At 38.9% G+C, this 13,532-nt stretch overlaps 1 protein-coding gene across 5 annotated transcripts in view; it reads right to left on the bottom strand.

Annotated features, from left to right (window-relative positions):
* Window positions 1-13,532, bottom strand: part of DMD (dystrophin) — a 2,041,544-nt gene that overhangs the window by 432,399 nt on the left and 1,595,613 nt on the right. For all 5 annotated transcript variants that reach the window (XM_087871305.1, XM_087871306.1, XM_087871307.1 and 2 more), the window contains 2 exons: window positions 11,328-11,484; window positions 47-167 (listed from right to left, as the gene is read on the bottom strand). In XM_087871305.1, the coding sequence (XP_087727431.1) occupies window positions 47-167; window positions 11,328-11,484 (278 nt within the window). The remainder of the gene's footprint in view (window positions 1-46; window positions 168-11,327; window positions 11,485-13,532) is intronic.

Genomic DNA, 13,532 nt, shown 5'->3' with positions numbered 1-13,532 from the left:
TGCTGCTGCTTTTTCTGAAAGGTTATTATTGCTCTCTAGCATTTACCTCTCGGCTCCTGGTAAAACTTTTCCAGTCCTTCCAGAGGCTTTTCAGATATGAACGTTCGGGCTGTTTCAAGTGCATTTAAGATAACAGAGTCTTTTGTTTTTAGTTCCCTCTTAAAGGCCTACATAAGGAAACAGTAAAAATATAAACTGACATTTAAGTTGTTTTCATATCCTGATTATATATTTTCTTTTTGTCATTGAATGAAAAAGCAAAGAAAGGTTAAATGTTTTCATGTTCTTTTTAATAAGTGAAAAGTAAATAAATAAATACCAAGATGGTTTGGTTAAATACATCCTTCCCAAAGACTCATGTTCTGGAGTCAGTCTTATCTGGCACATTGTATTCAATTGTCTAAACTTTTACCACCACCACCACCCCTCAAAATAATAGTCCTTACTCCCTGGTCAAACATTTACTACTGATTCGGATTCTATCTCTGCCTGCAATTTTCCTTGCACCTTGACAACAGAAATGGAAGGGATGGGGTAGAAGCCTTGGGGGGTGTTGAGAGGGGCTGAGGAATCAAGTGAGCCAGCTGGGCCCTGTGAGAGTTCCTTCACTTCAAGGTCATGTTATGGGAACTCTTTGAACAGCAGAGACTGTTTTCTAAAACACGAAGAAAGTGTTGGATTGGCGAACAATGGACACTGAGAGGCCTCAAGGGGAAAGGGGGAACTTTACCTATGCACCTTTAGAATTGGCTTTACTTCATCTGTACCTATATGGATCTATCAGTAAAATTTTACTCTTGGTAAAATTATGTCCCAGGAGTTTTTTTTTTTTCCTTCATATGCTAATAGGACAGTTGACACTACAAGATAAATAATCAACAGACATTCTTAAAAATTAAATATGTACAGCTTCAAAACTTCTGGATTATTATTTTTAGAATGTTACACTTTTCTTCAATATTCCAGGTTTTTCTGCTTCCTTGACTAAGTCTTCCCCAATGGCTAGGATCACGTCATGGATAACTGATGCTCCTTGTATTTCCTTTCATCTTCTGGAGGAGAACGCTGTCAGATATTCTCTGGAAGAATCCTGCTTGACAGAATTTTCTCCCAGTATAAGTGCCCAGTATAAGTGGCCATTGCACCATCAATATCTTTAACTTGGATATTTTTACACACAGTACACATTTCTCTAACTTTGCCATTTGCCATTGCTTCTTTTAATTTTTAAATTTCCTATATTTCAGTCATAGAGTCATCCCAATAACGGGAATTCACTAAATTCCCTCAGTGAACTCGACTTACTTCCATGTGTTTTTCCTGTTTTGAGCCTAACATTTTTTGCTAGAAGTAATATAATAGAGTTATAAGTTTCACTTCAGAATCTTACTCTTATTTGCACAAATAAGACAAGGTGGTACAACGAATTAAATACAGGGCAGATAGGGATTACTGTAGCCATTTTGGTACACATAAAACAAAATATTGCCAAATTCCATGTTATGAGATTAATCAATTTTATTTTCTATTATGATATACTTAATGTATGCAAAATAAATACAAAATGACATATTTTACTGTGCTGTTCATTGTTTACAAAAATTATGCAATATTGGATATCATAGTAGTTTATATTGGATAAAAACCCAAATATCTCTACACAAAATAAGATTCTTCATGGAAAGAAATCCAGGAAATTCCTACTGAAACAGTTTTGGGATGAGAACTGAAAAGAAATGTAGTTTAATAATATGCATAGTAATGTTGGATTGGGGTTGTGGACACACAGTCATGTGCAATATAGCTGCAAGAATCATTTGATAATTGTGGACAAAATATATATTTAATTTTCCTTTAAAAATCTAGAATGTTACCCTTTCCCCCCCAATATTCCTGGTATTTCTGCTTCCTTAACTATGTATTTCCCAATGGCTAGGATCAAATTATAGATAATTGATACTCTTGTATCTAGTCTAATGTACCTCACAACATTTCTGTGAAAATAAAATTGAAACAGCTCTTGAAAAGACTAACTGATTTCTAAAGGACATTTTAGGACTATTGTTATGCAAAACAATATAATGTAACTTTAGGGTAGCACACCGATTATTTTGGTAAGAAAATGTACTAGAAAGAGAAGGAGGAACTCTGAAAAGTACAAATAAAATATCTGCCAAAGACAATTTTAAAGTAGGTCTTACTTTCCACCTTCCTGAGAAATAGACAGGATGACCTAAATATCAAAACTGACTTTTGTTCTTTTTCTTCCACAGGGAAGCAAGTGCCTCTAACAAGACAAGTTCTGTATTCTGTTACAAATGTGCTATGCATGTGGAAAAAGTTTCCTAAAAGTATCCATGAAGAGACTAGCTTTGATAGTTAATTGGAACAGAAATTGTAACCAAAGAACATGAGTCCTTGTGGAAGAGACAAAGATGAGAAACATGGTCAAAGCTGTTAAGAAATCAGAAATAAGATTTTACAATTACTTCCGAAATCACACATTCCATAATATACTTTTATTCTCAGAACTTTATAAACACAACTGCCATGTTTCAATAATCCAACTCACACTTTTCAAAGTTAGGCTCTACCAGGCATAATGAACACATAGGTAGTGTCAGATCCCTAAAAGTGATACTGCCATTCAATTGGAGGAAGGGGGAGACTTGGATTCGATTTACTAGCATTGCCTGTGTCAACAGGTATTTTACAACCTATATCCTGGTGCCAAAGAGCCCTGGGATCCCCTTAACATTGAAGAATGTTTATGACAGCCATGTGGGTTGTTTCACTTTAAAGGATAACAGTGTGAATGCATGGTTGTTCGGGTTCTCAGGGAAACTGGGAAAGAAAGCATCTTCACACTTGTGTATTGGTTAAAATCTGCATTCTGACTTAAAGGGAAGGGTCTCTACTGCTTTAATCCTACTTGTCTTGCCTAAGGGTATTCAGATCTTGCTTTAACCAGGTGGCTATCACTTCTGCTTAAAAAAAGGTTTCTTTTGAACAACCATGTTTCAAGAGTTTTTACTTTCTTAAGTTGGAAGGAGAGGCAATCCTTACACAAAGCAAGATCTGCAAAATGGTCAACCCAGAGAAGCAATCTTCGCTCTACTGAGGGGACCTTGCAAACAATGTCTGAACAAAGCAGAGAACTGGGAGAAGCCGATTGCTGGGGAGAGACATCAACCACCACCCAGTCAGATGCCTGTTTTGTACACCCCATCGGAGAGGATGAGGTAACCCTGGAGAATCCTGAAAAGCCCCGCTGGTCAATTGGCATCGGGAAGAAAGATAGCTGGGATGAGAGAACCAGAGGAGTCACCCTCAGCCATGGCAACCGAAAACCGGGATGGAAACTGGAACTAGAAGCCTTTGCTGACCAGGGGGAACTGACTGAAGCACCACTGAGGGAAGATTATCTGAAGAGGCATATAACCCAATTGGTGATGGAAACTTTGGAAAATCTCAACATCCGAAGGGACTCAGGACAACAACCAAAGGGCGCGGAAAGGGCAGCAGTCACGGATGATGCCACGGGAGGCACCCACCTTCTGGAGCCTGCCTATCAAGCAGATGGCACAGCAGCAGCAGGAGAAAACCCAGCAAACACCCCCCCCCAGGCAGCATGCACACCGACGCCCATTCCCAACCAGCCCTGAGTCCTGCAACTGGAAAGAGAAACTCCCTCCCTTGGGGTGACGTTTGATGGGAATCCACAACAATTAGGATTCTTTGTGGCACATGTGCTAACCTACATGCAAGAGTACAGGCATGATTTCCAAACCCAAGGATCCCGAGTGCGAGTTGTGACCCTAGCCCTAGAGGGCACTGCTGCCAGATGGATGGTGACCCTGCATAATGCCAACGCACCAGAATTGCGGGATTTCGACCATTTCATGATTGCACTGCGACACCGGTTTGAGGACTGACTAGCAGATCGCAAAGCATGCGACCGCATTAAGGTGGTGAGGTAGGGGCGACAGCCAGTAGCAGAGTATACTGAAGAATTCAGGGACCTTGTGTATCGTGTGAACTGGCCGGAAGATATTTCGGTGCGCTGTTTCAAGGACGGGCTGAGTGATGATCTATACAATGCATGCGTGGCCCGAGGTGCACCGAATGACCTACATGAATGGTACGTCAACGCTGAAGAAGCTGAGATCAATATGGCCAGAAAGCAGTATCGAGCGGGGTGAGCATGGAAGAAATCCCCACCCCAATTGAAGCAGGAGCCCCTCAATACACAAACCACATTCTCTCTGAGAGCTTCAGCTTGTTTCAAGTGTGGAAAAGAGAGGCACCGAGCTGCAGAGTGTCATTCGCAAACACCCGCCCGGAACCACCCACCGGGGGAGAACCCTGCAAAACCGGGTTGGCGTTGGAAGGAGATTGCCCTGAGGAGCAGGGAGACTGTAGAAGTTCCATCCCCTCCCCCTTTTGGGGAGGAAACCCTGGCATCTGGAGAAATCACACTTATTTGGAAGCGATCCAGATGATGAACCACTGGTAAGCAAACCAATTAAACCGCTTATCCTCCCCTTAAGACTATTGATCCGAAACCAGGACAGGGAGATAAATATATCCATTCTAGTGGATTCAGGGTGCACCCGTTGTTTGATCAGCCCAACCCTAGTAGGGAAGTTGGGGATTAATGTAAGAAAGCTGAAAAACCCCATTGCTTTCTGCCAACTAGATGGGTCAATAGCAGGAGGGGAGCCAGCTTCTTTTGCTACCGAGCCTTTACATATAGGCATCAGAAGCCACAAGAAAATACTTACATTTATAGTGGCACCTGGCATGGAATGGCCATTGGTTCTGGGCCTTGCATGGCTAAAAAAATGGAACCCCAAAATCAATTGGAAACAAGGCATCATAAAATTTCAGATGGATGTGACTTTTGCTGAGAATCCACATAAAGGAACTGACGGGGCAGATAATCGAGAAACAGCCATGCCTGGTCACGCCATACCAACTGAGAGCATACTCATAAAATACAAGGATTTGACTGAGGATTTTAGCGAAAAAACCTCAGATGATCTCCCCCCCACTGTGCCACCGACTGTGATAGAAATCTTACCCGGCACTAAACTCTCTAAACCCATGATGTACAGCATGTCACCGAGGGAGTTGGAAGAGCTGAGAACATTTATTGAGAAAAACCTAGCAAGGGGTTTCATTGAGCCAGCCTGACTGAAAATCGCAGCTCCACTGTTATTTAGAGAGAAAAAAGATGGCTCAAAACGTCTCTGTGTTGATTTTCAAAACCTGAATACGATCAGTGTGGAGAACATGTATCCCCTCCCCTTATGAAAGATATGTGAAAGGGAAAATTTTTTCAAAGCTGGACTTAAGGGAGGCTTATTACCGGGGATGAGTGGAAAACGGCATTTAACATCCCCCTCAGCTGCTACCAATTCAAGATGCTCCCCTTTGGGTTAAAAGGAGCCCCTGCAGTGTTTATGCAGTTAATAAATTAAGTGCTGCATCAGCATTTATATAAGGGGGTCCTGGTCTACTTGGATGGCATTTTAATCTATACCGAGACCAAAGCAGAACATGTAAAACTAGTCAGGGCAGTTTTAAACAAACTCCGCTCTGCCAAACTTTATGCTAAAATGTCCAAATGTGAATTCCATCAAGAGAAGATTGACTATTTGGGGTACCGCATTTCACACCAGGGGGTTGAGATGGATCCTCTAAAAGTGCAGGCTGTACTTGATTGGGACCCTCCACGCATGCGTAAACAGTTACAAAGCTTCCTGGGTTTTGCCAACTTTTACCACCAGTTTATCCCTGCTTTTGCTCAGATTGTCCTCCCCATCACCAAGCTCTTAAAAATGAAGGGGGAGGACAACCCTAAACCAAATCAGTCATTGAACTGGACTATGGAATGCCAGGCGGCATTTGAAAAACTTAAACAGCTGTTCTCGGCAGAACCAATTCTAAAACACCCGGACACGGAGAAACCATTTGTCATACAAGCAGATGCCAGCAATGTGGCAATAGGAGCAGTTCTGCTTTAGAAGAATGAGCAAGACCAACTACAACCATGCGCTTACACATCCAAAAAGCTGAATGAGACTGAGCAAAGGTGGGCCATTTGGGAGAAAGAGGCTTATGCAGTTTGTTGGGCATTTTAACCTGGAGGCACTTCCTAGAAGGCAGTAAGACCCCTTTTGAAGTCTGGACTGATCATAAAAATCTAGAAGCCCTATAAGACCCCAAGGAAACTCTCCCCAAAACAAGTATGATGGGCTCAGTACTTTAAATGGTTTGATTTTACTCTAAAATACCTCCCGGGAAGAAAAAACTTTCTGGCGGATGCGCTATCCAGAAAACTGCAATACAATAGTGCAAAGTCAGATGTAATCAAACCCATAGTACAAAACAATCAACTAGCCGCTAAAGTAGTCACCAGATCCCAGGAAAAACAAGAAACATTGACGGACAATGACACCACCCAAACTTTTAAACAAGCATTGGCCACTGATGAATGGTTTTTGAACAACAAATCCAGCTGTCTGATGAAAGATGATTTAGCTTGAAAGGGAGGGAAGTTGTATCTTCCAACCAGCCAAAGACTATGCTTAATGGTACGGTGCCATGACTCCAAATTAGCTGGACATTTTGGGTTTGTGAAAACTTTACACCTGATTAAAAGACAATTTTGGTGGCCATCACTAAAAAAGGACATAGAAAGCTATGTAGCTAGCTGCCCCATTTGTGCAGCAGCAAAAAGACGTTAGGGGAAAACCCCAGGTCTATTGCAGAAGGTAGCTGAACCTTCAGCGCCTTGGAGAAAGATTGCTATGGATTTCATTGTGGAATTGCCAAACACTGCGGGAAATACTGTTATTTGGGTCGTGACAGACCTGTTTTCAAAACAGGCACATTTTATACCCTGCCAAAAGATCCCAACTGCTAAAAGTTTAGCCAAATTATTCCTAATACACATTTATCAACTTCATGGTGCTCCACAAAGGATCATCTCCGACAGAGGGGCTCAATACACCTCCAACTTTTGGAGGGCATTTCTGGACTTACTTAGTACTGGCCAGGGGTTGAGCTCTTCGCATCATCCGGCTACTAATGGAAATTCTGAAATTTTGAACTCGGTATTAGAACAATATTTAAGATGTTCCATTAATTTTCAACAGGATAACTGGACCAAATTTTTGCCTTTTGCTGAAGTTGCATTTAATAATGCTGTACATTCAAGCACTGGTTTTACCCCTTTTAGAGTAGCAACAGGCCAGGATTTCAGTCCCATACCTGAACTACCCACAGAAGAACCCACCATCCCCTCACTTAAGGAGTGGATGGATAATTTGCAAAACACATGGCCAGTGGTTAGATTAGCCTTAAAGGAAGCTAGAGAAGCTTTTAAAATTCAAGATGACAAGAAAAGGATGGAACCCAAACCTTTTCATATTGGAGACAGAGTATACTTATCTACAAAATTCCTAAAATCATTACAACCATCGAAAAACTAGGGCCAAAGTTCATTGGACCTTTCCCCATCACTAGAATCATCAATCCAGTAGCAGTTGAACTATTCCTTCCAAAAACACTCAGGCAAGTCCACCCAGTATTCCATATCAGTTTACTCAAACGAGAAGTAATCTCATCCCTCAGACCACCTGCATCTACACCACCTGTTCCCATCATGATTGAAGGTGAACAACACTTTGAAATCAAGGAAATCCTTGATTCTAGGATCCACAGAGGGAAAATCCAATACTTAATCGCTTGGAAACATTTACCATCAGCACACAATGAATGGGTCGCTAAACACCATGTTAGGGCTCCAATCTTACTGAGAAAATTTCACTCCCAATATCCTAACAAACCTTGTTAATATACTATCATGAAATCTTGTGTATATTTGTTTTTTTTACAGGTGGACCCTTTCGTTTTCTAAGGAGGTAGCATGTCAGATCCCTAAAAGTGATACTGCCATTCAATTGGAGGAAGGGGGAGACTTGGATTCGATTTATTAGTATTGCCTGTGTCAACAGATATTTTACAACCTATATCCTGGTGCCAAAGAGCCCTGGGATCCTCTTTACGTGGAGGAATTTTTATGATAGCCATGTGGGTTGTTTCACTTTAAAGGATAACAGTGTGAATGCATGGTTGTTCGGGTTCTCAGGGAAACTGGGAAAGAAAGCATCTTCACACTTGTGTATTGGTTAAAATCTGCATTCTGACTTAAAGGGAGGGGTCTCTGCTGCTTTAATCCTACTTGTCTTGCCTAAGGGTATTCAGATCTTGCTTTAACCGGGTGGCTATCACTTCTGCTTAATAAAAGGTCTCTTTTGAACAACCACGTTTCAAGAGTTTTTACTTTCTTAAGTTGGAAGGAGAGGCAATCCTTACAGGTAGCCTTTGCCAAATCCAACTGGTGCACTAATAAATACATGATATACCCTAATCACCATCTTTTAATCAGATGATAGCTGAGGCTCAAGTAACACTCCTAATGTGTGACCTAGTCACTGGGGGGAATTCAAACATAACCAAAAGAGGTGGAATTTTAATTCCAGAAAATAGTTTCTCAGCTACAAATTTTCATATTATTTGCATATAAATTCCATTTGATTAGTTTACCTAGTCTATTATAAAGTTTTCTATTATAAAGTTATAAAGTTTTCATAATATTCAAAGGTATTAAAACCATGCCTGGCTCCAAAATAACCAGCTCTAGCTGTTTTATGAAGACCTTAAACAGCAGGGGAGACAAGCATAGGTGTTTACAGATGGCAAGGAAAGACAAATGATGAATTTCAGTCATGATGTTACAACAAAAAATCCATGATTCATGGTAGTCAGGGAGTTGTGTCCTGATATCAGGATACAAATACAAAAGGCAGACATTTGTTTTGGGATGTTCTGGAACATTTCATCATTTTTCAGTTAATCACACTATGTGCTAAATGAGTATAGAGACCAGGGGTGAAATGCTCCCGGTTCGGACCGGATCGCCCGATGGCGGTGGGTGGTTCGGAGAACCAGTAGCAAAAATTCCTGGCCCCCCACCATGCCCAGCTGAGCCGCGCAATCATCAGAGGCTTTTTTTTACTTTTAAAAGCATTTTTTCTTTGGCTGAAAAAATGCTTTTAAAAGTAAAAAAAAAAAAGCCTCTGACAATCGCTTGGCTCAGCTGGGATCGTCAGACCCTCTTCAGCCAAAGAGGTTGTTTAAAAAATGCTTTTAAAAGGCTCTGGCGATCCCAGCTGAGTTGCCTGATCGTCAGAGCCTTTGGTAGAAAAAAATGCTTTTAAAAGGCTCTGACGATCAGGCAACTCAGCTGGGATCGTCAGAGCCTTTTAAAAACATTTTTCTACAACCTCTTCAGCCGAATCAAAAGTAAAAAAAAGCAAAAAAAATGCTTTTAAAAGAAAACAAAAGCCTCTGACAATCAGGCAACTCAACTGGGATCATCAGAGCCTTTTAAAAGCATTTTTAACAACCTCTTCGGCTGAAGAGGTTATAGAAAAAATGCTTTTAAAAGTTAAAAAAAGAAAGTTGGCCACGCCCACCCAGTCACATTACCTCCCCACCAAGCCACGCCCACAGAACCGATAGTAACAAATTTTAATTTCACCACTGATAGAGACCTATGGGTAATCATAGATCTGGTATTGAATGTCAGCTTAATATTGTTGATACAAACATCTGGAGTTGGTTTTATGGGAAATCCAGAATTCTGCACAAAACCCCCTAAAACTAAAACCTCCCCTAAAACTCATTTCACTGGGCAATTAAGAAGTATACTATGGTAAATGTTATAAAAGCCATCAAGTAATTCCATAGCCCATCCATCCAGGTTTCACATGGGTCATATAAAAGTGGTATAGAAATCTGTTATTCAAGTTGAAAGTCAAATTAAAATGAATTCAGATAGTTAGTATCAAATCAATTATAAGTACAACTGTGAGGCCACTGCCTTTTCAATCAGTTTTCTTAGAAATTGACCTGTAACTGCACAGCTGTTCCAGATCTTCTCCTTTAAACAGATTGAGTGGGGGAATGCATACCAATTGCTAGAGACATTTATTACATCCATTAAACATGTGGTCAGTTCTACTTTGACAGATTTATCAGCTAGGAAGGTTTAAATAATGAATAATTTATCTTCTCACTTATTTAGTCTGCAAGATTTATAATAACAAGTTATATGGTTGCCCAATGTACATTTCAATGATCGGCCCTACCATTGGAATCCAAATGATAGCAGATCTGAATAACACTATCCACAATGAATTATATGAACTGTTCATAATGACTGTCATTTCTCTAATAAAATGCATAGTGCACAGAGTAGTACCCACTTTATCAATGCAGATATAATAAAGACACTGATGTAATCAATCTTTGCTATCTGGACTGCCATGAATTAGGCCTTCAAACAAGCATATTTTGATCTTGCAGTTCAAATGTTGTTCTAGCCCTTTCATCTCCTTTACCTTGCTAATAAATTGAACAATGTATTTGGCTCTGCAAGAGGAAGAGGAGCAATTGTGTCAATATTTTTGCCATCTCTGTATTCCAAATCTCTATTCCAAATAATAATAATGCCAACAAATATTTTCAACTTTACAGATAAAAGGTTGAATGCTGAGTCCATCTTTGCAATGTCACTATAGGCTTTGAAATCCCTTAAAACAAGAACCATAAAATAATACGTCCTCCAAATGATTCCAATCTTTGTTGGAGGGCAAAGGTTCAACAAATATGGTATCATTTACAGCAAGCTAAAATGCTGCCAACATGAAGAGACACATGTTATGATGCCTTGACCTAAATTCCAATACGTACTTGTGTCCAACATCAGATGAAAGTACCTAAATCATGACAATTGTATTATGAAGTCATATGCCTTTCATCACATGACTTCTAATATGCCATGACTTATGTACTTGTCCTCTAGTTACCCCCATTGCAGTTCACCATATATTTTTTATCATACCTTAAAAAGTGGTCATATTAAGATGTGTAGTTCTTTACCTCTATTGCTCGAAGCATAATTAAACGTAAAGATATAGAAACTATAATCTGAGAGATTATAAACAAACAAAGGGCGTGCATAAGACCACCAGCATGCCTACCGTCCCTGTCCTAATATTTCGTATTTGTATCTATTTTATGTATTCAATTCATGCTTATACTTATATATATTACCTAATACATTCTTGACAAATGAAATAAAAATAAATAAATTATATTATCAACATAAAACCTGGGAAAATGAGTTAATAATTTTCAAATTTTTATGTTTTTATATCTACTTCCAGATTTTTTTTTTAAAAAAATCATACCCTATGGATATCATTCTGCTTTTGTACAGTGTGAAGATCACCACCAATTGGTGTCTGTTGCTTTAGCTCATCCTCTTTCAACTGTAGCCATGCCAGAAGTTCCTGAAGAGAAAGGTGTAGACGTCTCCACTGATCAGAACTTGCTTCTAGATGAGACCTGAAAAAGAGGTTCAGTTTCTGTGTTACAAATATTACCAAAAGCAATATTTTCCTTGATTCATATATGCAAAATAAAGATAATATGAAAAAGATGATTTCCAGTAAATCAGTAGTAAGGCACAATGTGAGATCAGAACTTTTACTATTTCTTTCCCCTCTATTTTTCTAAATTCATTTAAACATTTCTTAAAAGTTAAAATATAAGCTATATAATAGATATGTTTGTTTGTTTCCTCCCTCCCTCCCAAACGTCACAAATATTGAGTACAAAAGTTAAAAAAATTAATCTAAATTCTATAAAAGTTAAAATCTATTAAAATCAACATAAACTAGCTTAAAAATTGCTGAAAGCTGCCCAACAGTGTTAGCTGAATGTCAAATGTTGCAAGTGCAGGAGCTAAGCACACTTCATTTGTGGGGGTAAAACTTTCTATTATTTTGAAAGTGTGAGACTTTCAACAAAAAACAAAACAAAACAAAGTCATTATTGTGAACTTTTCTTCAAAGCCAAACATCTACATTCAAAAATTTAGCTTTTCAGATTCTGTACCTTTTGCGACCAGTGGTAGGATTCAAATTTTTTTACTACTTGGTGGGCGTGGCATGGCATGGCTTGGTGAGTGTGGCTTGGTGGGCATCGCAGGGAAAGAATACTGTAAAATCTCCATTCCCGCTCCACTCCAGGGGAAGGTTTCCTCAAAATCCCCATTTCCTCTCAATCAGGTGGGACTCGGGAGGCAGAGAATAGATGGGGGTGGGGCCAGTCAGAGGTGGTATTTACCGCTTCTCCAAACTACTCAAAATTTCTGCTATCAGTTCTCCAGAACTAGTCAGAACCTGCTGAATACCACCTGTTTGTGACTCTCTTTCAAAATGGAGAGCTTGAATTACACAAACAGAAGTTAGGAGGCAAAATACAGTTCAAAAGTGGTGAATGGGAAGAAAGTATATCAGGATTGACAAATGGATCTCTTAAGAAGTTGCAGTAAGAATACTGATTCTCACATCCAAAATGTATTACTAAGAATACTTAATTTTCATAATCAGTAGCTGAAAAATAATTTGGGAGAATACAAAACAAATTGTAGGCTTTCATATGAAAGCATTTCCGAGTTTGGTTCAGCTGCTAAATGTTAACCTGAATTACAGTATATGCTGAGAGGCATTTTGTCCGTAATTCTCATTGTAGTTCTGCCCAGCTTGCTGACTGAATTAATCCATTTCTGAATTCACATAACTTCTCTGAGCTATATTCACATAGCATTTTAAAACTTACACACATACATGTATATAAACCTTACAAATGTCCAAACTTAGCACATTGTGTGAATGCCTCTTTCATTGTACAATGAACAGGACACTAACCTGGTCCAGAATATTGTGTGAATGTAGGCAATGTAACTATTGTTTCCACTCTCCAATCTATAGATAAATAAGTTTATGTGTGTGCATGCATGCGTGTTTGTGTGTAATAACAACTGAATGCCTTTTAATTGTGTTTCTCACCTACATGGTTTGGCTATAATAAATGTCTCATTATAACTTCCTACTTCTGTATAATAAGAACATTGCTTTAATGTTTAATTCAAGAAAGAAAGGCAACCATGATAAACTATGGTTACTATTTTCAATTTGTTTAGTATCAGTGGTATCAAAATTGGGTGATCAAAATTACAGCAAAGAAATCATTAAACTCCTTTATTAAACATCCTCTGACTCATATGCTGTTTTTATTTTTTGTTTATGAAGTTCAAGGAATAGAAATGGCTTATGAAGATTTCAAAGATCCTTTTTATATATATATGGGGAAAATAATTTTATTTTCACTTCAGACATTAATATTTTTCAGATTCACGTATTTCATTTATTTTTAATAATGAATGTTATGAAGATGATTTCTGTTATTATGCAAAAAAAAAACGCTTTGAAAAGGTTGAGAGCAAACAAAAGTGATTCAAACAATACTCTCTCTGCACTGCAGTTTTAAAAATTTTCTCTAATAATGCCTTTTATTATGAACTTTTGCAGAACGACTTTTTTCTCCCC

Source organism: Pantherophis guttatus, chromosome 5 (genome assembly GCF_059756535.1).
Source record: "Pantherophis guttatus breed Tessera chromosome 5, ASM5975653v1, whole genome shotgun sequence".
Taxonomy (NCBI): domain Eukaryota; kingdom Metazoa; phylum Chordata; class Lepidosauria; order Squamata; family Colubridae; genus Pantherophis; species Pantherophis guttatus.
Note: the sequence above shows the minus strand (reverse complement) of the source record. Positions and strands in the feature narration are given on the sequence as shown.